This window comes from Trichechus manatus, unplaced genomic scaffold (genome assembly GCF_000243295.1).
Source record: "Trichechus manatus latirostris isolate Lorelei unplaced genomic scaffold, TriManLat1.0 scaffold00053, whole genome shotgun sequence".
Lineage (NCBI taxonomy): Eukaryota > Metazoa > Chordata > Mammalia > Sirenia > Trichechidae > Trichechus > Trichechus manatus.
The window spans coordinates 10,607,011-10,631,356 of record NW_004443989.1 but is presented as its reverse complement, the minus strand read 5'-3'; the positions used below and the strand labels follow the sequence as shown (position 1 = coordinate 10,631,356).

The 24,346-nt window shown below is 46.1% G+C and overlaps 1 protein-coding gene across 2 annotated transcripts in view; it reads left to right on the top strand.

Moving 5' to 3' along the window:
- Positions 1-10: 10 nt before the first annotated feature.
- Positions 11-24,346, top strand: part of FBXO31 (F-box protein 31) — a 38,712-nt gene continuing 14,376 nt past the window's right edge. Inside the window, exons 1-4 of one of the 2 annotated variants that reach the window (XM_023732558.1) lie at positions 31-135; positions 13,615-13,700; positions 14,344-14,424; positions 15,078-15,149. In XM_023732558.1, coding sequence (XP_023588326.1) covers positions 13,676-13,700; positions 14,344-14,424; positions 15,078-15,149 — 178 coding nt within the window. In that variant the 5' untranslated portion in view covers positions 31-135; positions 13,615-13,675. Of the gene's footprint in view, positions 136-13,614; positions 13,701-14,343; positions 14,425-15,077; positions 15,150-24,346 lie in introns of both variants that reach the window. The other variant, XM_023732559.1, reaches the window with a different exon arrangement.

Below are 24,346 nucleotides of genomic sequence, written 5' to 3'. Positions count from 1 at the left end.
AGCTGCCGCCGGAGCTGCTGGTGGAGATCTTCGCCTCGCTGCCCGGCACCGACCTGCCCAGCCTGGCCCAGGTCTGCACCAAGTTCCGGCGCATTCTCCACACTGACACCATCTGGAGGCGGCGCTGCCGGGAGGGTGAGTTCCCGCAGGGGCACATAGGGGATGACTTGGGTCCTGGGAGGGGTACCCTCCACAGATCCGGGGTGCATGGGGTCCTCGCCGGGGTAGAGGCTCGTCCTGGGAGGGCGTACTTGGTGAGGGCCACAAGGGAACTGAGAAGGGGTGCATGGGGGAGTGACCTCAGAGGCCTGGGAGTGGGGGGGCCGGGCTAGGTGGAGTTCCCAGGTGGGGAGCGGAGCCTGGCACTACCCGCACTGGGGCCTCAGAGAAGGGCTGAGGGGTGATCCCAGCTGCAGGGGCACAGGATTATGCGGAGTTGAGGAGGGTAACGCGAGCTAGGGTTAGGGGTTCACTGCAGTACGGAACCCTGGAGGAGAATAAACTGATGTCTGTGGGTTCTCTCATCATCCCCAGCCCTTGGGGAGTGGGCCTCAGGGCACCCCAGAACAGAGATAGGGTGAACTTGAATAAAGTTAGGGGAGCAGAGTCGCCTGATGGTGGGTGGATTCAGTTTGTGGAGAGGTGGGAGGGGGCCAGGAGCAGTGCTGGGAGAGGGATTGTCTGATGCATTTGATCAAAATCGAGGGGTGCTGGTGGCAGTAGGGAGGGGACGTCCACCTTTGTAGGAAGTCACAGGAGGAAAGGGTTACTGTACTCAGTCTAGAGTTCAAGGCTCTCTGGGTTTAAACATTGACATGTCAGATCAGCTCTGTATTTGGGTTAAAAGGATAGGTTAATACAAACAAACAAGCAGTGCAGCACAGCAAAAGGAAGAAAGTGGAAATCATCAGAGACCCCTGCAATCAGAGGCAAACCACTCTTAAACATTTAGTAAAACGTCTTTTTCCATATACACAATAAAGACATGTATGTATTTTGTCCCAACTAGGTCATACCGTCTATGTTCCACTGCATACATACAGCACAGACTAGCCCCTTACTGGTAGTCCTTTAAGTTTTCAGCTTTTCCTTGTTATAATCAGTGCTATGAAGAGTGTCTTTGTGAACTTTGCAGAAACTTAGAGTTACATGTGTCTTATAAAACCTCTGGCATTATCTTCCTAGAGTGTACTCTAGGAATGTGGGGTAACGGGGTATGCACATTAAATAAAACCTTTGGATATCCATTGTCCAGCTGTTCGAATTTGCACTCCCAAGAAGGATGCATGGGAAGGCCTGTTTCCAAACCCTCCTAATACTGGGGTTAGTCATCTCATCTTTTTGATGGTTGAGACCCCAGATTTGTAATCAGCTGACTTGGGTTGTGGTCTCGGCTCTACTTATTTGTGAGACCCTAGACGAGTTGCTTCTCCTTGCCATGTCTTCATGCTCCATGTCTGTGGAGTGGGGATAACAGTGGTGCTGTTCCTTTGAGGGTTAAATGCACACAATGCCCCTAAATGGTAGCTGTTTTGTTAGGATGCTTCTTGGTCGTTTTTGTTTCACCTTTGGTGAATTTCCTGTTTCTGTTTTTGTCTTCTTTTTTTTCCCTTGGGGTGTCTTTTTGTCTCATTAATTAGTAAGAACTCTTTGAATATTAGCAATATTAACCTTTTACCGTATGTGGCAAATAAAGTTTCTTTTTACATTTTAAAACAGATGCAAAGATAAGCTTACTTTCTTGTTCTTTGTGAACCTTTTTATTTGCTTTATCTAGCTTTTGTCTGGTGATAAGAGCCAGACTAATTACCAAGTCCCATTGTACTTGGAGGAGTTTTTCTATCAGTCAACTGGACCTGTTTGGTGATCTCGAGGGGCTTGTCTCTGGGGAACTATCAGGCATATGGCTCAATCCTAATGGACAGAGAATAACAGAAGATTTTTTTGTGTGATAGAAAAACTCAAAGGTATCCCACAGAATAAACAAAACTGGAATTACAGCTCAAGGAGAGTTTTTAGAATTGCTAGTGGAACATAAGCAGTCCTGGTGAAGATGCAGCGAGAAGTTGGGGACGGAGGTACGTAGAAGACTCCAGTGCTTCCTTCACAGCTTTCGTGGGACACCATCATGGTGTAGAAAAGCCTCTTACTCACTTATGTGGCCTTACGACAGTAGGGGAACTTTTAGTTTGAGAAATTAAAAAGTGAAAAACAACCACGATAAGACATGTACTCTGTCACTCCTAACAAATAAGCGTTAAATCTTTTGTCATATTTGCTTTTTTGAAGAATAATTTATTATTTTGTTGTTGTTGAGAATATACACAGCAGAACATACACCAATTTAAGTTTCTACAGATAGAATTCAGTGACATTGATTACATTTTTTGAGTTGTGCAACCATTCTCACCCTCCTTTTCTGAGTTGTTCTTCCATCAGCATAAACTCACTGCTCCCTAAGTCATATATGCTTTGGAGTTCTCTACTTTTTTTTTTTTTTTAAAGAAAACGTCTTAGCTAAACACTCAAGTCCCCTCTGATCACCATTCTCCTTCCACTCCAAGCAGCATTGTCATGAGCTTCCTTTGCATTCTTTCAGGCCCTTTAAAAGTATACCTGTATGTATCACCAATATCTAATGTAGTTTTGTGGTATTTTAATTTTCAGAACTATATCGTTATATGTGTCATTCTGCATCTTTTTTCTTCACTCAACGTGTATTTTTAAATTCTATGCATGCTAATATATTTAAGTCTCTTGCAGTCTTTTTAATGCCATACTGTAGTTCATAATTTGGATAGGCTATGCTTTATTCCTCTACTTATTTTTTTCACTATAAACAGTATCACGGTGAACCATTTCATATATATTTCCTTAGACACATATATGTGCGAAAATTTCTCTAAGGACTATAACCAGAAGAGATGTTGCTGGATTACTGGGCTATTGTACTTGCAAATTTACCAGATTTGTCATTGAGTACTGTCAAGTCGATTCTGACTCATAGCAACCCCAAGTGACAGAGTAGAACTGTTCCATAGGGTTTTCTAGGCTGTAATGTTTATGGGAGCAGATTGCCAGGCCTTTTCTCCCGCCAGCTGCTGGGTAGGTTAGAGCTGCCAACTTTTTGATTAGCAGCCAAGCATTTAACCATTGCATCACGAGGGCTCTTTACCAGACACTGCCTAGTTATTTCCGAGCATGTTTTCTCTTGCTTTCACACTTATTAGGATCTAACAATGCAGGTCACAGAAGGTGGAATGAAAACGTCAGTAAGTGTCATCACAGAATAACTGCTGTTTGTGGTCTAAGCGCTTTAAGTTATGTCATTCAATTCATTTCCCCTCAGTTCTCTCCAATACAGTTAAGCATCACTTAATGTTCACGATACAGTCTGTGAAATAGAACGTTATGGGATTTGGATGTTGTGCTAACAACATATTATGGGCAGTCCCCAGGTTACGAACGTCTGATTTACGGACAACTCATTACTTAAGAACGGACTGCCACAAAGCCTATTATATTAAAAATTTGAGTTAAATACTCCTGGCAGCACAATCACTTTGTATACAAGAGACATGAGGTGCGCATACTGGGTGCAGGAAACTATTGTATTCCCTTTGTCCAGTTACGTCAGCTATGTCCCATTCTCTGATTGGGATTTCTGAACTCTTTTATAACCTTATGGGACCACAGACGTATGTATGATTGGACTTTGCCCAAAGGGACCTTATGCAGTGCATGACTGTACTTAATGATCCCTCTTTAGAAATCTGTGCCAATCTGGGTGAGAAACAGCATCTCATTTTAATTTGCATATACCTGATAACTAGTGTGGCCCCACATTTAAAAATGATATTTGTTGGCCATTTGGATTCCTCTTGTATTTGCTTATCTTTAATCTTTCCCCCCATTTTTTTCCTCATTGATTTGTGAACTCTGTTTATATAATCTGGATAGATGTCTGTTTAATATATCGAAAAACATTTCCTTGGAGTCTATCATCATTTGCTTTTCAACCTCATTTATGGTGATTTTCGTGTTACTAAAATTTATAATTTTAATCTAATCAGAGCCATGAATTTTTAAATTTGTGCTTAAGTAATTGTTTATCATCCCCAGGTTATGAAAATGCTCCACAGCTAGATTTCCAGAGCCTCACTAGTTCATTCTGGCAGCTTAATTTAATTTCAATATCATCTAGGTCAGACGTTGGACAGTTGGCAATCCTACGTGGTATCTGTAGGTGTCTCACAGAGTTCATGTCATTGCAGCTGGTATTATGTACAAGAATAGTCATATATGAGGCAGATCTGATTTTATTTCTCTGAGGCCTGAAACTTCATCTGTCCTGAATCAGACATTTGGCTATGGTAGGTTCTCATAAGGCCACAGTCACATGTTGAGTTAGGTAAAAAACAAAGCACCTGGCCCATGGGTGGAGACCCCAGCCTTGGTGAGCAGGAGCCGGGCTCTCGGCTGGTTGAGGAGATGGATCTTCTAGCCCGTCAAGATTCCTGGGGAAGTATTTCCAAGTTGAGGCCTTGGCTGAGGAATAATGGTGGCGACATTTTAGTGTCTCGGAAGGGTTGAGTGACTAATTAATAAATTTGCTTATTTAATACTCAGTGCTTACAAGTTTGCTTTTTGCATTTTAATAATTGGATTTTCCAGAATAGAAAACAAGCCACAAGATATGAGGGTGGGAAAGAGGGCAGGAGGGTCTGTGGATTTGTGTTTTATTACTTCAAAGAATTTGGGGCAATGGTTGCGTTTTGGGGTGCGTACAAGGCATGCATGTTTTTTTTTTTTTTAAATATTTTATTGTACTTCAGGTGAAGGCTTACAGAACAAATAGTTTCTCATGTAACAATAGCACACAAGGGCATGCATGTTTAAAAAGGTCTTTCTAAAATGCTAGTTTGATTGTGGGGGGTATACGCTAGAAACTTAAAATGAAATAGTTGTTTTTAATGTTTAGTGAGTAGCTCAGAATTCCAGTGTCCCATTAGCAGTAAATCAATTATTTTTATGGTTCTTTGGCCTTAGTGGCCCCCTACATGTTGCAAAGGGGAATTAACTTAGGCTGCAGTAGGTGTCGGGGCAGTGTGGATCTGTTGGATTGAGTATTTTCTAGTGGTATCTTACTGGGCAGGTGGAAAGAAGTTCCTACTGAGATGTGCTACCGAGGATGTGCTTCTGACATGGGGCAAGCATATAGTGAATAATCAAGACGTACTTTCTTATAGGAAGCAAAGCAGAACAGTCATGACGTGCAGGGCAGGCTAGGTAGGGGGAAGGCGAGCCCTTTTTTGATGCATCACATCTTTGGCCCAAGGCCTCCTGCAGTTACTTGCATGCCAGGCTATAAATAAGTCATCATTCCTCAGAGTGCTGGAGGAGAGGCCAAGCAAGTGTTCTCTGCCTTTGCCCATGACTAGACTGTTCTTTGTCCAGACCTTACCAGTTATGGGGTCAGTTTTGGAATGCTAGCCAATTTGAACACTGTTCATTAATTTATTTAATTTTTGTTGTTGTTGAGAATATACACAGAAGAATATAGACCAACTCAACAATTTCTATATGTACAATTCAGTTACACTGATTACATTTTTCAAGTTGTACAACCATTCTCACTTTCCTTTTCTGAGTTGGCCCTTTCCTGTTAACATAGACTCACTGCCCCCCAAGTTTCCTGTGTAATCTTTTGAGTTGCTGTTTTCAGTTTGATCCCATATAGGTAGATCTTAAAAGAGCACAGTGCTCAAGGCAGACATTCTTTATTAGTTAAGCTAAACTGTTGTTTAGTTTTAAGAAGACTTCAGGGGATACTCTTGGTTTAAGGTGTAAAGATTATCCCAGGGTAATAGTTTCAGTAGTTCATCCAACCTCTATGGCTCCATAAAGTTTGGATTCAATGAGAATTTGAAATTCTATGCTATATTTCCCCCATTTTCATTAGGATTCTATAGAATCTTTGATCAAAATTGAACACCATTAATTTATTAATGGTGAGTTTTGACAGCTCAGACCATCATTTTCAATTAAAATATTCAAATATTAATACAAGATAAGTTTAAATATTGGAAGTGATCATACATATATTTTTCTCCACATACTAAACTACAGATATTGAGACACGAGCGTTTTGTATTATATCAGCTTAGTTACCTGACGCTGTCCAGTTTTGAACTTACAATATATAACTTGCCCATTTCTTTCCTTGATGCTAAATTTTTAAAAATTTTGGTAATATATATAATAAAAAATTGAACATTCTGGCCATTTTTAAGTGTACAGTACAGTGGCATTAATTAGAATTATATTCACCATGTTGTACAGCCATCATCACTCTCCATGTTAAAGGTTTTAGTGACACATGGAATGATATTTGTAAAGTCTTTGGTTCAGTTGGAAGTCTAAAGTGGATTTAAATTCCATTATAGTATAACTAGACACACCTTTTCCCATGAAGTCTGATGTTTAAGACAAAAACGGGAAATTAAGAACCAGTGTTTACTTATTTATCTGTTTACTTACATGCAGAAGAAAATGGTGTGTCTTGTCTATTTGATGTGCTGATACCAAATATGGGGATTGTGGCTTTTGTTAAGTATGGCTAAATTTGGAGGGTCATCTTGTGAAAAGAGGTGAGATGAGCAAGTTGTTGGCTTTCAGTTGGGTTTAGGAATGTCATATGGTTCCTGTGAAGTGAAGACGTGTTCAGCCCACTAGTTTAGGTGGAAGCAGGTGGGCTGGTGGGCAGTTGGATGAGCAAACTGTCCAGGTAATAGAAACATGAGTGTCTGAACCCACAAAGAGGAAGCGGGTTCCCATCCTGAACGCATAGCAGGCTCTTACATGGCAGGGAAAATCGTCTCAAAGAGACATCAGCCTATGAGACTCAGCTTGCAAGAATATACAAAATCATAGGCCTTTAAATTAGCAAAGCACAAGAAAAGGCTAGAGGAAATCGGTGCTTTCTTTCTTTCTTTTTTTTAACTTTAACAAAGTGAACTAGGACACAAACCTGGTACCTAAAGGCAGTGAGTACATACTAGTTCCTTTCCCCTTAGTCATATTTACTTGGACAGATACTGGTGACTCGCCAAAAAGCATTGATTTGTTGTTGCAGGCCCAGGAGCTGTCATTTTTACTGTCTACTGCATTTATAAAGTGATGACATGATGCGTCGGAGCATCTTGGGTTTGTGTTTTTGACCGGGAAGGCCGTGCAAACACAAGGGCACCTTTGGGACTTTTGGAGAGGAGCAGCGTCCTCTCGGTGAACAAGTTCCTCCCGGCCTGCCCTCCCCTTTCGGAGATGCCCTCCCTGGGTTTGGAACTCACGAGTCAGCATCTCTGACACAAATGCCAGCATTGTCCCCTTGGGATGGTAGAGAGGGGCATGCTCATGTCCACCTGCTTGCTGTGGGGAGGTTAGAGAATAAACTCCCAACCACCAGGCTGCACGTGGAGTGTCAGTGGAGGAACAGGAAAGTGTCTGTAATACCACAAAAGGTCCAGGGTGAGATGGTTCCAGAATCATCGCAGGTCTGTCCCCTTGTCTCACAAAGGGGTGTGACTGTTTGCACAAAATTGGCTTCCAGGAACTTCAGGAAGAACCTGCATGATAGATGATGGACGGGCTGCAGCAGAAGGTAGTCTGCCTTGACTGGTGGGTGCCTGTCTGGGATCCAGACGGGCATCAGCTTCCTCTGGCTGGGGGAGTGAGACTTCTCAGGGCCCCCCTCAGCACCGAGACTGCTCCTCTTTGCAGGGATCCAAACCGTGCGAATAAGTCACGTGGATCATGAGGGCTGTTTCTGCTGTCCACTTACATGATTTGTTTGGCATCAGAAATATTCTAGGCATTTAATGGGAGACGCTTATGGGCAATGTCCAGGTTTTGGTTTCGAGATTCTTCTTAATCCCACCAGCTCATCCCCTTGCACCTTTCATTCCTTTTTTAGCCTCAGAAGTAAAAGGAGTTTAAACCATATTTTCTTAGGGAGTACATAATCACCTCCTAATTTAGTACAAACAAAATTGCAGCCTTTACTGTCATCGCCACCTCTGAGCCCTGGTGATGCAGTGGTTGCGCTCTACCGCTAACCTCCTCAGGAGAAAGATGTGGCAGTTTGCTTCCGTAAAGATTATAGCCTTGGAAACTCTATGGGGCAGTTCTACTTTGTCCTATAGGGCCGCTGTGAGTCAGAATTGACTTGATGGCAGCAGGTTTTTATGGGTGCATTTAAAGCAGGTGGAAACCCCAGCCGTATCCCTCCAGGACACACTCTGGAGCCTTCTCCCTTATTCTCCTACTGCAGGGCTGCCAAGTCCCCATTACCCAAGGGTTTTGCTCCACAGCACCCTCATTTCTTCTGTCTGCCATGGGCGCTCACCGTCTTACCTGGGGGCGCAGCAGCCTCTTATCGGACCTTCCACCTGGAGTTCCAGGTACACCTTCCCTGGCCTCTGTGCTACGCTCAATGCCGCTTAATAGTGCGTCATGGCCAGGTCTGTGGATGCTGTTTTTTTACTTAAAACTCATCATTGCTTCTGTGGCGTTCCAGCCTGTCCAGCGCTGGAGAGAACTCCCTTCCCTGACTCACCTCGTAAATGTGCAGAGTTGCTTCAGATAGCGTCTTATTGCAGTGCCTTTCTGACGTGGCTGAGTGCCCTCAGTAAGTGGCGTTTACTGGGAGGATGATGCCAAATCCCTGTAATTGTCATCCCCCAATCCCGATGCCGTGTGCAGAACAATGGCCTTGGATTTCTTTGCTGCATTCTGTTCTGATGCTTTCACGGCATGTGCAGGTATTACTCGTTGTTACAAGGGTGCCATCCTCACCCTAGCTTCTCTTCGAGGCTGGGAACCTCAGGAAGGAGCTGTGCATCCTTGGCTCTCCTGAAGGTGGAGAGAAAGGGGACGAATGGGAAAGTGAGGGAGAGAGACAACCATTCTAAACCATCTCCACCCGTAGATGGAAATCACTAGATGTCAAAGCGATGCATGTTCAGAAACGTTCTATGAGGACAGAGACTTTTTTATTTTAATTTCTTTTATTATTATTATTTTTTGCTAAACTGCGTTACACAGTACTGAGCGCTGTAGACAGGCCCTGTTGGTGCAGTGGTTAAGAACTCAGCTGCTAACCAAAACGTCGGCAGTTCAGATCTACCAGCTGCTTCATGGAAACCCTGTGGGGCAGTTCCGCTTTGTCCTATAGGGTCGCTATCAGTCGGAATCGACTCAATGGCAACAGGTTTGTTTTTTTTTTTTTGGAGTACCATTGGATATGGAATAAGTGTTGCGCGATTGGCAGCCTTTGATAATTGGGTTAGAGAGGACTGTAGCTCGATGTTAGCCTCATCAATCTAAATGATGAGGCTGGTTTTTCCCTCCTGGCAAAGCATTTTCAAAATCACTCTTTGGAATCTTTCTGGTTGAAATATTTGAGTATTGAACATTTTTAAGTTTATGAGTTTCGATAAGTCCAGGTCACCCAATTTTTCTCCTCCTTTCCAACTTTTCTTACCCTGTTGCCATCTTTTTTTTTTTTTTTAAGTTTTTTTCATTATACTTTAGATGAAGGTTTACAGAGCAAACTAGTTACTCATTAAACAATTAATACACATTGTTTTGGGACATTGGTTGCCAACCCCACGACATGTCAACACTGGCCCTTTCTTGACCTTGGGTTCCCTGTTACCAGTTTCCCGTCCCCTCCGGCCTTCTTGTCCTTGCCCTTGGGTTGGTGTGCCCATTTAGTCTCGTTTTGTTTTATGGGCCTGTCTAATCTTTGGCTGAAGGGTGAACCTCAGGAGTCACTTCCTTCCTGAGCTATAAGAGTGTCCAGGGGCCATATTCTTGGGGTTTCTCCCCTTTTGGCATCTTTGGAGCAGACTCTTTTAAAAAAGAGTTTCATAAGCTACTTTATGTAATAGGTTAACAAAGAAAGATTTTGAGTTGATGGCAGCTATACTAAATCCATTTTTTATTAAGCAGCTATGGCCAACATGGGTGGGTGGGCTAACTTTTAGTCATCTGGGATAAGATCGGTGCACAAGGATGGGATGGACACTTGTTAGCTCTTCTGGAAGGGAAGGTCCAGGGTTGCTGGCAAGTACACTTGGTCTTAAAAACTATTTTAAAGGCAGTTTCCCCTGATGACTTATGGATAGGTTTAAGAACAATAAGAGGATGTGGAATTGTTCTTAGCCACTATTTTAAAAAATATTCTTCCATCATGTGGAAAATACTGAACATTTCTAGCAGGAACAGTTGGGTCAGAATGACATTATTCTACTCCAGTGAGTTCATTATGGCCTTTCGGGGCCATTAGGCAAAAAACCCACTAAGGGTTGCTATGTTGATTAGCACTACATCATCATTTTTTTTTTCTTCTGCTTGTTAATGACATTTTTATGGTTGATTTATCTGGTCTTGCAAGCTCATCTTCTACTTAATAGTGAACTACCATTTCTTGACATAGTAGGCAGAGATTTATGGTGACCTCAGGCTTGATGATGTGGTTGTTTGAGCGAAATACCTTGGGATCATTCAAAAGTCCAGGCGATTATCAAAAGATAATGAATGCATTGTTTCCATCATATTAGAGTATGCACTGGACTCAAATACAAACGTCATAAACCAAGTCACCAGCCTTCAGCAATCTGAGCAGAGAGAAACTGCCTAAAGAATAATCTAAATGCCTTGCCAAGGCTTCGGGCACCGGAAGCAAAATGAGCACAGGTGGATGCCTTTGCAGGTCTGTGCCCTCCTGTCACCAGGATAAGCACGTCCTGCAGGTGAAATTAACACATGCTATCAAAGTCATATAGGGTCGCTATGAGTGAGGATCAACTCTATGGCACGTAACAACATCAAAGTGTGCAGTGTGGAGGAGTAGGACCACCAGGCAGCGTTCAAACTGTCTTGTCATTTGGCACTCAGAGACTCTCCCTGCCCATTTTTGCATGTGCTGCAGACCTGCATGAACTGAGAAAAGGAGCCGTCCTTCAAGACCGAACAGAAAACAAACTTAAACACCATTCCTGTAGGTGGTAACAGTTCTGAAGTGCGTCGTTTGTACAACAGGAGGACAAAATGTGTTTATGGAGAGCCAGACCCAATAGTGACAGCAGGCTGGTGGTTCTCAGAGGGACCACTTGCTTGTCATTGCATTCAACAGAGCCAGTGGGAAATGGTGATTGTAGCTTAATAGTAGAGTGGAGGCTGGGGTAGACCACTTGTTCCCACTCCCTAAGATGCCCTCGGTGAATGTGGCCCCTCTCAACTGGTCCACGGTGCCACCTGCATTGTCATGTTGTGTCCTGCGTGGCATCCTGGGGTAGGAAAAGGACATTAGGGAAAACCTAAGGAAATCCATGTACAGTATGGACTTCAGTTAATGATAACATCCGAGCACTGGGTTGTTAGCTATGACCAGTGTACCACACTAAAGTGAGATGTTAACAGTAGGGGAAACGAGGTGCAGGGTGTATGGGAACCCTGTGTACTAGCTTTACCATTTTCTGTAAATCTAAAACCATTGTACAAAGTAAAATTTATTAAACAAAAGAACTGAAAAAATAAATGGTCCCCTCATTCTAAAACACTCCCCAGGAAGCAATACCACAGGCTGAGGTGACAGGGCGTGGACTAGGAGGAGAGTGACAGAAGTGAGATGTGTGAGGTGGGATGATGAGAAACCAGGGAGGCCTGGTGATCCCCCAGGTGGATGAGGAGGCCCCCAATGATTCTGAGGTGTGGAGAACGGGGAGGCAGGGCAGAGAGTCTGCAGCACTGCACTTTACACAAATAACTGTCCTCCACCAATCAATCGGAAGAACAGAATGTTTAGCACCAATATATCTGCAATGAAATTTTAATAGAACACGGGGGAGGGTAGAGGAGCTGCGTGTAGTGGGCTGACTGTCAGAATGTGAGGTTGATGGTGGCGCGGGGCCAGTGCCTGCTGCAAGTCCCTCTCGGGGTTGGGCGCGGGGTGGGTGACGCATCATCTCAGGAACGCAGCCGCCTGGAACACTGGGCTTGGTGGACAAGCTGCCTGCCTTTTCCTCCAGAGCTGAGCTCTCTTATCACATCCTCTCTCTATCTGTCAGTATTTGCTGTTGAGTATTCTTTTATTCTCTATTAGAACTATAGAATGTTAGGGGAAATTTATAGATTATGTACTTTAATCCCTTAATTTATAGATTAAAAAAATGAACATGTTTACTGCTCCAATTATTTGTAACATGAACTAAATGTTAATTATTATAGATTGGTTTCTTTTTTCTGTCTACAATGCATGTGTTGGTTTTGTTGAAACTCCTTGTCGACAGAGACCTTATTCTTTTATTTCCCCATAGAACTTAACTGAATGACACTAGACATTTTCATTAAAGACCTGTTGATTTGTTTATTCCTGTAGTTCCAGGAAGGAGCCCTGCTGGCACAGGGATTAAGTCCTTGGCTGCTAACCAAAAGGTCGGCGGTTCTAACCCATCAGCTGCTCTGTGGGAGAAAGGTGCGGCAGTCTACTTCCATAAAAACTTCAGCCTAGGAAACCCTATCAGGCAGTTCTACTCTGTCACATGGGGTCGATATGAGTTGGAGTCAACTCCATGGCAGCCAGCAACAACAACAGGGCTGGGGGGATGGGGAACAATTGCTAATGGGTGTGGGGTGATGGAAATGTTCTAAAATTGATTGCAGTGATGGTTGCATGATTGTGCGTATCCTAAAAACCAGTGAACTGTATGTACACTTAAATGAGTGAATTGTATGCGATGTGAATTATATCTCAGTGAAGCTGTTAAAAATTGTAAAAAGTGTTGATAGCTGGGAGGAGTGGAGTCATGCCACCTACCCATCCTCTATCCTAAATGGCTTTCCTTTCCGGGGACAGACGTACTCATGTGATCCCTCCTATAGTGTCTGGCCCCGCTCTGTGCACTTTACCAACTCATGTTAACGTGTGTGATCCTCAAGGCTGGTGATTTGAACCCATCCAATGGCTCCGTGGGAGAAAGACCTGGCATTCTGCTTCCATAAAGATTACAGCCTGGGAAATCATAGGGGGCAGTTCTACTCTGTCCTGCAGGGTCGCTATGAGTTGGAATCAACTTGAAGGCAATGGTATTTCCAGGAAATCAGTATCGACCACCAGAGAGTTCTAAAAACAAACAAAACTAGAGAAAATCTCATAGTCTTTCTCGATTATTATTCCAGTGTTGACACATTTTTGCTCAGGAAATTCTCTCCAGTCCCTGGTTGTGCCTTAAAGGCCAGCCTCAGATGTCACCCAGCACCCGTGGGCTCCACGGACAATGGGGCAAGCTGCAGATGCGCCAGTGTTATTTTGACTCTGTGGTTGTGAACCGCTGGTTAGCCTGCATGGCCCGCTCCTTGGAGGAGGTTCCGAAACTCCATTTCGGGTCCTTTTCCTCTGGCCTCATCTGCGTAACGCAGACCCCCGGAGAGGTGTAGCCCCACAGGGTGTGTTACATTCAGTGAAGGTCTTGGTCAAGTTGCTCTCCAGCCTTCTCTGTCTCTTACTTTCTACGCCTATCTTCGATTTTTTTTGTTTTTAATTTCTCCCAGTGCCTGCTGGGAACACCCTGGATCCCTAAAGACAAATGAGTTGATTAATGAAGGTTTTAAGATGGCTCCAGTTTCAAACCCTCCAAGTAAGTGTGTGACACACAATTAGTTAGTGAGTAGACTCAGCCTACCAAAATATATCGTTCTTCCCGCCCCTTATTTTTTGAAGTTGAGATCTGAAAACTTATTTTTCGGATAAGTCCCCAGTCTTGCCAAGCCTCTGTGTCCTTCTCAAACTGGGAGCAGTGACCCCGGCCTGAAAGGCGTGCCCAGGATTGCTAAGACCTTTTGCATGAAGCCCCACGTGCTGCTGTTCGAGACCTGCGCATCGTGAGGGGTAGTGGTGATGCATGTAGCTATGAAGTCCCGGGAGGGAGCCTCACCACGCCTCTTCGCTGAGCACATACCTGTGTCGGTGCTGCGCTCACCTGAGGGAGGTGTTTCTACCGGGCGTCCATTCTGGGCCCACTGATGGCAAGATTATGTTCTTTGTGCAAGCCGTGTCCCGTCTCTGCACCTGTTTTCTCATCACTGAAACGGAGGCAGCAGTGGTGCCTCTCCCGTGGGATTGTGGGAGGGGTGAGTGCGGGATTGCACACTGAGTCCGTGGCACTGTGCCCAGCACATGGAAATGGTTGACAGCTGGCAGGTGTTATTATTGTCAGCTCTTGGCTAACAGGCAAGTCTGCCTTTGTGGATTCATTCAGTTATGTTTCTTTCCTTTCAAAGTGTGGCTGAGGCCTGAACAAAAGGGCCAGAGATTCCGATTGGGAAGTGATGGCGGTGGTGATCTTGAAAAGGGAAGCCGGGGTAAGGTGGGAGTGAGGGACATAGAGGAGGAAGCAGGAGGGCACTATGAGCCAGGGTGAGGTGTGAGGAGGTGGAGGGGGGCAGGAAGGTGTCCAGGACCCCTTCCTCAGCTGCTGGTCTAGGGTCACCTGAAGGAAGGGGGACCAAGAATGTCCCAGCCTTCCCAGTGTCTCACCATGGCCTCCCCAGCGCAGGACATGGGACTTGGTTTAATAGAGTTATCAGCACCAGGAGCTAAGCTGTGAGTGAAAGAGGGCTTTGTGGCTGCCTGGAACACTAACTACCAATGGTAACCTCTTTCCATGGGAACATGGTGTCATTTCCAGGTATCTAAATTTCTGCAGCACCTCACTTGTAGATGGGATGTCTGATTTTGGTTTGCGCTGTTAGGCTTCTAGAGCTTATTAGAATATGAGGTTATTGTTTCACTGAAGGTGATGTTCACCAAAGTAGAATAATGGCTTCATCGGTGAATGAGCGTGTTGACAGAACGTGGAGAAGTCCCTTAAAACCTCCACAAGGAAAGACAGACTGAAACCTAGTAGACAAGGCCGAGACAGGCGCTTGCTGGCTGCATATGTGTGTCTGTCTGTTTATGTCTGTTGCTCTGTGATTTCTTGATTTTAATTCTTAGCATACATTTCTCTTTACAGAGTATGGTGTTTGTGAAAACTTGCGGAAGCTGGAGATCACGGGTGTGTCCTGTCGTGACGTCTATGCCAAGCGTGAGTTACCCTTTGTCCCCACCCATCATTAACTCTGTTCTCAAAGCAGTCTCTTGGGGCAGGTATCAGTGATGGGCCATAAAGGTGATTTGATCACAGTTCCATTTTCTCAGACACTGTCCTAAAGTCTTCATTGACTTACAACAGAGCTGGTAGTCACAGCACTAAAATTGAGGGGGGCTCTCTTTTCTGGGCATGCTATTGCCCTAACTCTTCAGTCCCTCGTGAGTAAAGGTGTGTTACTAGGCTTTGGGGACCTGTAGCCATGAGATAGGTGAACTGTGTTGGAAACAACCCTGGTTGCTTCCAGAGCTGCACCTTTCCCTGGATGCTGGACCCACAGCCTGATCGGGTGTGTGGACAGCTATGTTCTCTTTCCCTCTACCAGTGCTTAAAGACTGGTTTCTGTAGGCATGCTGAGCCTCCGCCACCTCCATACTGCGTGTTTCTCTGATTCCTTTGCTTTGCAGATCATCAATGACATTTAATGAGTGCTGAAAGTCTCCCCAGCCTCCCAAGCTACCTTTCCAGTTCTTCAGGCAGGGAATGTTCACATTTCTCCTTTCTTTTGATTAAGATACCGAAGGCGCCTATTAAACACTAACATTATCTCGGATGTTTCTGAGGAGGAGGCTGACTGGGAGGTGCTGGGTCGGGAACAACTTCACCCCGTGGGCTGGGATGTGGGGGGGCGCCCAGCACTGGGTCAGGGGGTTAGTGTGACGTGTGACTGATCACAGAGGGGGACACAAGTAAGAGTGAGAGGTGGCAATCCAGGGCTCTTCAACCTAAAATTGACCTGGTGACCTCTCTGAACAGGACCTTAAGGGCTCATCTTTAAACCAGCTTGGCAGACTTTGGTTTTCACATTCTCTTGAACTTTCTACCAAGTTCTCTGTTGATAGCTTAGACCAGCTGCTGTTCCTTACTAAATACCTGGCCCAGGAACTGAGAGGCCTTTATTGCTGGGCTGCTGACATGTCTGTGGCTCAGGATTGGGGTGTGAGTAGGTGCGGTGGTGGGCTGGGGACCTGGCTAGGGGTGGGAAGGAGCTCTGGAAGCTTCCTTCCTTGCCTGGGGGTTTGTTGGCTGGTGTCACCTGCTATAGTCCTTCTTTTCACTGCATTGCACTTAGGGTCCCCTCACGTGCATGCCTACCCTCTCCTGCCCAGTTGGAGCCAAGTTGTCTGGAGTGGCTGACTTGGCACAAGGAGGCACAGGGGTGCTTTCTATCCTTGAATCCTGACTGCTCCCCAGAGGGACTTCTTCCCACTTGATCCCCCAGATCAATCTGGGGTGAGGATTGTTGGGTAGGTTCATATTTCTGGGCTAGAATTTGGGGCTGACTCTTAGGGAGATCTCTTTGAACGTTTAAAATGGAGATTCTCACTTATGATCCTTATAGGCCTCCCTCTGAGAGCCAGATCATCCTCGGGGTATAGATTCCTGGGGTCCCTAGCTCACAGCCAGACCATCCTCAGGGTGTGGATTCCTGTGGAGCCCCTAACCCGCAGCCAAGACATACCCCCCTTGGTGCCATTCCCTGCGTGCCCCAGAGAAGAGTGTGGGGACACCCTCTGCACCTCGTTGCTCCGTCCTTTCCACCTGCCATGCTTGCAGCCCCAACCCCTGGCCCCTCCCAAAGCCGCATGCTCCCATTTCTCTGCACTGTCCTGCAGGCTTCGGCCCCATCACTTACACTGGCTCTTTCCCCCTCTCCTGTCTTTGTCCCTGAACTCCAGTACAGAGCGGGCTGGCACAGGGTGTCCCAGGCCTTGCTCCCTGTGCAGGTTCAGAGATTTGGTCTCCTCTCCTGCCGGCCTTGCCCTGCGTTCCACCACCCTGAGCCAGACATGCGGCATCTTTCCCGGGGGGTGATCTAGGAGGCTGGCAGTCACACGTCATCACAGCATCATGGCCTCCTTGTTTTCACTTCTCTCACCTGGTAGGGCAGTGCTGCTTTGAAACCAGCAAAGCCCAGAAGCAGAAAGCTGATGTATCTCTTCCAGGCTTTCCCTCATCCCCTTCTTTCCATGCCCTCTGCCCCGGGGTGTCCAGGTGCCCTTGTCTTGAGTCCAGCTCTGGCCTCTACTGCCAGTTCTTCCCTTGTGTGCCCAGAGTTCAGCGTCTTAAATCCACGCACAGCCCAGAACCCGGGGAAGTGATGCTTACTGTCAGCATGGACATCAGAGTCAGGCCCACCTCTCCTTACAAGAGCCTGCACGTGTATATACAAAAAGATGTCTGGGCTCTGTTTTCGGATGGGCAGCTGGTTTTTAGGAGTGTCTAATACAGCATGTTCCCATCTCGTAACTGTTTCTTGAGTTTGTTAGGCCGTTTGGCCTATATCATCGCGAAGTGACGTTAAGGCTGCTTTCTCTTTAAGGGTTAAAAGCACTAAAAATAACACCCTTTAGAGAGACAGACAAGTCCTTGGTGGTGCAAATGGTTAACATGCTCAGCTGCTAACCAAAAAGTTGGACGTTCGAGTCCACCCAGAGGCACTTGGAAAAAAGGTCTGGAAATTGCTTCTGAAAGATTAGTCATTAAAAACCCTATGGAGCACAGTCCTACTGTGACACACATGGGTCACCGTTGAGTCAGGGTTGACTTGACAGCAACTGGTTTAGAGATGGATGTTAGATGTTGGTGCCTGTCCAGGCATTAAGGGGTGTCCTGTGGCCCCAATGGGGAGCACATGTGCTGAGCGACCGCTTCCAGCAGCCCCACTCGGCTGTAGCAGAGAAGGTTGCCGAGGCCGATGTGGGAGGATGTATGGGCGCAAGCAGGAGGTGAGTGTGTCCTGACCGCGTGTGCAGGAGACAGTGTGGCTGAGGGCATGTCATGGGCAAGCAAGGGAGAGGGAAGGAGGCCACCGTGAGCTGAGTCCACATACAAGTGTCTAGATGGACGGGACATTGATGGAGACATTCATGGGCAAAACAGCGGCACCTGTAGCTTCCTTTTGATAGCTGATTCTTGACTTCTTTAGAATGTTTACTGAATTTGGAGAATAGTTGTCATCTATTACTTAGTACCTGAAGTGTCTGGCCCTCATTGGCCAAAGTGAATTTTGGTTTTGGTGATCACAGTGCAGGAGCTTGGTTTCTGTGAATCTGCTTTCCACGCCTCACCCAGGAGGACATTACGTAGCTTTTGGAGCAGGTGGTAGAAGGAAAACAACCTTGGCTTCTGGAACAGGTGGTGGCATCGACCGGCCTGAACTTAGAAGTCAGGAGGTCAGACGTGGAGTTACGAGGCTGGGAAACATACTCCTTAATCAGAAACCAAATAAATATACCCCAAAACAAAGGCAAAGGCAGACACGCCCTCCCACTGGGCTCCGTGCATGTCTTACGGGGCACAGGATTCCCTGAACAGTTATCCCAAGATCCAGAACCACAACCACCTACTCTCCCTCTTCACTGGGGCCCCATGGACCCCACTGATCCACGGCCAGGAGGCATGCTAGGGGCTCGCTGGGAGAGGAGGAGCGAGGGTGGTATCAAGGGGTGGCTTCCCATACTAAGCTTCAGGGTTGGAATCCATTGGCCTAAAGGTAAACATTTCACAAAGTTTTCTCTGTAGCCAGGTCTGTAGCTTCCCAGTGTGTTCGGTTGTTGACTATATGAAGGAATGGCGATGTTGGTGAGGAAGCGGGTGTTGAATGGTACGAGATGTGCTTGCATAGTCATGAGAACTAGAACCATCTCAGCCCTCTCCCTGCTGTGTCTGTCCAGGTATAAACCCACGCGTGAAGTCGGGACGTTTCATGAAAATCCTTCCCGATTACGAGCACATGGAGTACAGAGATGTGTACACCTGCCGTACGTACCCTCCGCTGACTTGCGCGTCTGGTGGCAGCGAGCACGGCACGCGGCTGCATGGAGCGTGAGCACTAGTTCACATGTTAGGGTGCTTGGGGCCTGGAGCAGGCTGGCCTCTGGCTTTTGCTGTCTTTTCACTTTCCCTAGTGTTCTCTGTGGCTTACATCCAAGCCAGGGTCGGGGGGCTGTGCGGATGTGGGGGTTCTGCCACAGCTTTTGGGTTTTGAGGTAGAATCAGTCAAGATGACTCTGTATGAACATTTTAGCATTTATCGTTTATTGAGAAGACTCCTGCAACTTGCATGCTGAGGCCCAGAGGAGGAGACAGAGTTAACACCTTCCTGTTCTTTAATGAAATTCAAGCCATTCGCTTCCAAGTTTTACTAGACATTTGCATTTCAGTAACACATGTGAATTAAAAACAATTGCATACACGTATACCCTCAGTAGACAAATGTATATAGAAACGATTGTTTAGGCCGTAGTTTCTCCTTTGATTGGCATTATCTGAACTCAGGAAATTTTTCTGAACCCAGTGTTATAGATAATTAATACTATCTTTGCTCTTTATTAGCTTGAAGTGAGATGGAGAGAGTGAATTTCATTTGTCAAAAGTAAACATTAAAAAGATATGCTTGCACTAAAGTAATTTTAAGTTTCTGGAGGCCCCCAGCTGCCCCTCCTGCTTCCTCCTGCGGCCCATCGGAGGGCCCCATGTTCAAGGCTGTCTGCCTGGAGCCGACCCACTTCTGACTTTGTAAGTGCAGTCTTTAGCCTCAAGTGGAAGGAGAGTGGTTTATAGTATTTCCCCTCATCTCCTGTCGGACTTGGACACACACAGCTGAGGTGTGATAATCGGGCCCCATTTCTCAGGGGACAGTCCTGGGGTCGATATGGAGGAGGCTGGATTTGTTTAAAACACTTTGGGGCAGTGTTTGAGCACTGTACACACTTACTAACAGGCCCACTTGTTGGCATACACGGGGCCGGAGGTGAGTTGTTTTCCCGAGCAAAGGTGATGACAAGGCCGCAGGCTTGGAGCGTGTCTGAGCCACGTGTGAGATGGGGAGGAAGGGGCTGGCCAGGGTAGAGACGACTGAACCTGCTGTGTCCCAAACCTTCTCGGAAGTCGCCTCCTGGAATGTTGTGTGTGGACCTGCCAGCCCCCTGCTCAGCAGTGAGCCAGGCTTCCTGCCTCAGCCCCGCGGGAGCCAGCAGTGACGTTGTAGGTATTGATGAGAATAATCAGTCTTACTCTGCTGACGGGAACCGCATGGTGTGGGCTTTCTGAAACAGACGGACAAGCACTCAGAGTTTCATTACTTCGCACGGTTGTCACACAGCTCTTCAGGAACGATCTACCTGACACAGAGCGAGGATAGGATTCTGACAGACTTCTGGGGAGTCTTGGTAGCTGGGGCTTAGGAAGGACCTTTGGTTGTTTTGGGGAGGAATTCTGCTCATCTGCAGGGCAGGCTTAGGTAGGGAGCTTTCTGTAGCTTCTAAGGATTCCATGATTCCCTTGTTTTCACCACACTTCTAGAGCATGTAGACTTTTAAAATAATATTTTATTGTGTTTTGGTGAAAGTTTACACAGCAAATTAGGTTTCCATTTGATAATTTCTATATAAATTGTTCAGTAACATTAGTTACATTTTTCACAATGTGTCAGCATTCTCTTTATTTTCTGGTTGTTCCATTTCCAGTACTCTAGTTTCCTTGCCCCCCTTATCTTCTCATCTTTGCTTTAGAGTAATTGTTGACCTTTTGGTCTCATAGATGGTTTTTTAATGGAGCACTGTACTTGGGAATATCCTTTAATTTGTGTGCCAATCTGTTATTTGCTGAAGGTGTAGAGTGCCTAGGCTTTTCACCCCGTGTTGCGCCCTTTCCTCTAGTCAATTATAGCCAGCAGCTCTCTTACAGAGTTCTTTTCATGGGATCGTTACTGCCCCTCTAAGGCTTGAGTGTAGTTACAAAAACACAACAGTCATTGTAGAAACGCTGGAAAATCTGAAAACAAGAAGATAAGCAGTTGTCAACATTGGCTGCATTTCTCTGTGGACATACTTAAACTGGTCTGTTTCCTCCACGCTGTGCTAAAATATCAAAAAGAATGTTCAGATACTTGAAAAAGATGATCAGCTTCAGGGACCCCAGTTTGAAATCCATGGCGTTTCCGTGTTATCGTGGAATTCCATGTTATCACGGCTATTCAAGCACTCTCAGTGTGTTTTATGGAACTGCCTCTCTCTAAATGGAGGGTATCTCAAAATGTGTTTTCTGACATTAGCCAGACCCCCCAGCAAAATCCACTGTGAAGAGGATTCTCCACTTGAGCCTCTCCTGAGCCTTTGAGACCCAGTGTTTCTCTGCTGGTCTGATGGGTCAGAGAGAGCCTGGGTGGAACAATACCAAGTCAGCCAGTGATTGCTGAGTGTGAGACGCTGTCTAGATGGAGAAGTCAGCATAAACTGGGGCTGAAGACTCCAATTCCATCGGGTAGTTTTGTGACCTCCGATCAGCTACTTTTTTGCTGTATCTTTTTAAATTTTCTGTCGTTGGGAGCATGTTGTGGCCTGGTATTCTTGGTGGTCTGTATGGCATTGGGAACATTACGCAGAGACATGTTGTCCTGTGAGGTATTTGACACATTCACTTGTGTGCACACTGAGGATGAACGTCAAGGTGCATTTTGAAGATAAAACAACAGCATGTCTTAGTGTAAAGCATAGGGCTTGATATTTTGATGTTCAAGCCTGGAATTCTGGCAGTGCCCCAAATTGTTCTTAAGTAGATGTAAGGAATTCGAGTTGAGCATTGCCCATCACATGGTGAGGAGGCGGACAGGCCACTTTTTTTTTTTTTTAATTGTACATTAGATGAAGGTTTACAGAACAAACTAATTTATCATTAAACAGTTAGCACACATAGTTTTATGACATTGGTTAACAACCTTACGACATGTCAGCACTCTCCCTTCTTGACCTTAGGTTCCCTATTATCAGCTTTCCTGTCCCCTCCTGTCTTCTAGTCCTTGTCCCTGGGCTGTTGTGCCCCTTTAGTCTCATTTTGTTTTATGATCCTGTCTAATCTTTGGCTGAAGGGTGAACCTTGTTACTGACTTCATTACTGAGCTAAAAAGGTGTCCGGGGGCCATACTCTGGGGATTTCTCTAGTCTCTGTCAGGCCACTAGGTCTGGTCTTTTTTGTGGGTTAGAATTTTGTTCTACATTTTTCTCCAGCCTTGTCCAGGACCCTGTATTGTGATCCCTGTCAGAATAGTCAGTGGTGGTAGCCAGTCACCATCTAGTAGTACTGGACTCAGTCTGGTGGAGGCCGTGGTAGTTGTAGTCCACCAGTCCTTTAGACTGATCTTTCCCTTGTATCCTGTTCTCTTCATTCTCCCTTGCTCCCAAAGGGATGAGACCGTGGAGTATCTTAGATGGCTGCTCACAGGCTTTTAAGACCCTAGACGCTACTCACCAAGGTAGAATGTAGAACATTTTGTTTATAAACTATGTTATGCCAGTTGACCTAGATGTTTCCCGAGACCATGGTCCCCACAGCGAATGGGCCAGTTTTAACCCTGGCCCATCAGGACACTGAAGGGTGTGACGGGAGGCCTCCACTCTGACCCTCCTGTTTGCTACCTGAGGCCACATTTCTCAGGTGGTGAGTGGAGACGGGGGGAGGTCACTGGGAAGTAAAACAAGCAGAAGGCTCTGGGAGGGGGGGAGAGTCGCAGCAGGTGTCCCCGGAAGTGCGTTTCGGGTGTGGGGAAGGGGCAGAGACCTGCAGCTGAGCCAATTCCTCAGGTATCTCCATGAGGGGTCTCCTGGTTGTGTCCTAGTTACCCAGAGCTACTGGTACATGGCAGCAAACCCCGTTGGTTGCATTTATGATTTTCTTTTGGATGAAAGCATAGGACTGCCTCACACCCCACCTCAGTTCTGCAGACAGATGCTATGATTTAGAGTCGTCTTTGCTGCCTTGCCTGTAGGGGTGGCGGGTGAGTTTCCCTGTGACTGGCAGGTGCTATGGAGTTGCTTCCGACTCATGGTGACCCCACGTGGGTCAGAGTAGAACTGTGCTCCATAGGGTTTTCAATGGTGGATTTTTTTTTTTTGGAAGTAGATTGCCAGGCCATTCTTCCGAGGCATCTCTGGGTGGATTCGACCCTCCAGACTTTTGGTTAGTAGCTGAGAGCTTTAACCATTTTGTACCACCCAGGGACTCCCTCAGAAGTACAGGGATGTGTTCACCCCGAAGACCATTCTAACATTTTCCAGGCTCTACTCCTAGGCCAGATCTCTGGTCCATAGAGTGGGTTCCCGGAGCAGCAGCATCAGCAACCCCTGGGAACTTGCTAGGAGTGACCTCCTGAATCAGACACTGGGGGTGGGCCCCACAGTGTGTGTGTTAGCAGCCCTTCAAAGTTCTGAGCACCTCTGGGCTGGAATGTCACAGGTCCCCGTATTGGGTCATAAATCACCAGATTTAAAATAGCATCTAATAAAAGGCAGTGCTTTTCTCATCATTTATGTTCTCCATTTTTTAAAATCATGCATTTAAGTTTTGACACTAGAAGCTGTATCCTGCTCAGAGCTTGTAGCCAGCGTCTTGGTTTTCCGTATCCTGCACCCTGACGCTGAGCTGAGCGGCTAGACAGGAGAGTGGAGTGGACGGGAGGGCGGAGGCTGGCAGTGGTCAGGGAAAGGGTCCCGCTGACTGCCTCTGCTCGCTGCTGGCTGTGGGACACGCCGCTTCTCAGGGTTCATCTGAGGAGTAAACACGATGAAGCATCCGACTCCGGGAGTTATGTGGTCGGTAAATGATAGCTAAAGCCGAATGGAGCAAGAATGAAGTTGTTCTAGTCTTCTGTTTAGTTGTTTAAATTCGTAGATTGTCAGGGAAGCGTCTACATCTGTCCTTTTTGGTCCTGTCTGCACTTCAGCGTTACCTGAGTGAGGCGCTTTAAAAAAAACCCAACACCAGAGCGCACACCACCCGAGTGCTGATTTGAGCGGCTGCTCAGGGCTCAGGCACGTGTTTTTCTCTGAAGTTCCCAGGTGATTCTCATGCATGGCCAGAGTGAGGATCCTGGCGAACGAAGGAATAAAGTCAGCTTTTGTTCAATATGAAGCGTATGTTTGTGCAGTAGTTAACTGGGATCATAAAATATCGCTAGGCTGCCTTCTGGAAAAATATGCTTCTTAGACCTACAGAATTTGTTATTAAAAATGATCTCCATTTCCCAACTGCATTTGAAATAAGGGAACAGTGTGGCATTTTAAAAAAGAGTGCGCTGACCCAGCTTGTGTCCTAACCCACCCTGCAGCACTTTGTGTCAGTCCCTGCCTGGTAGA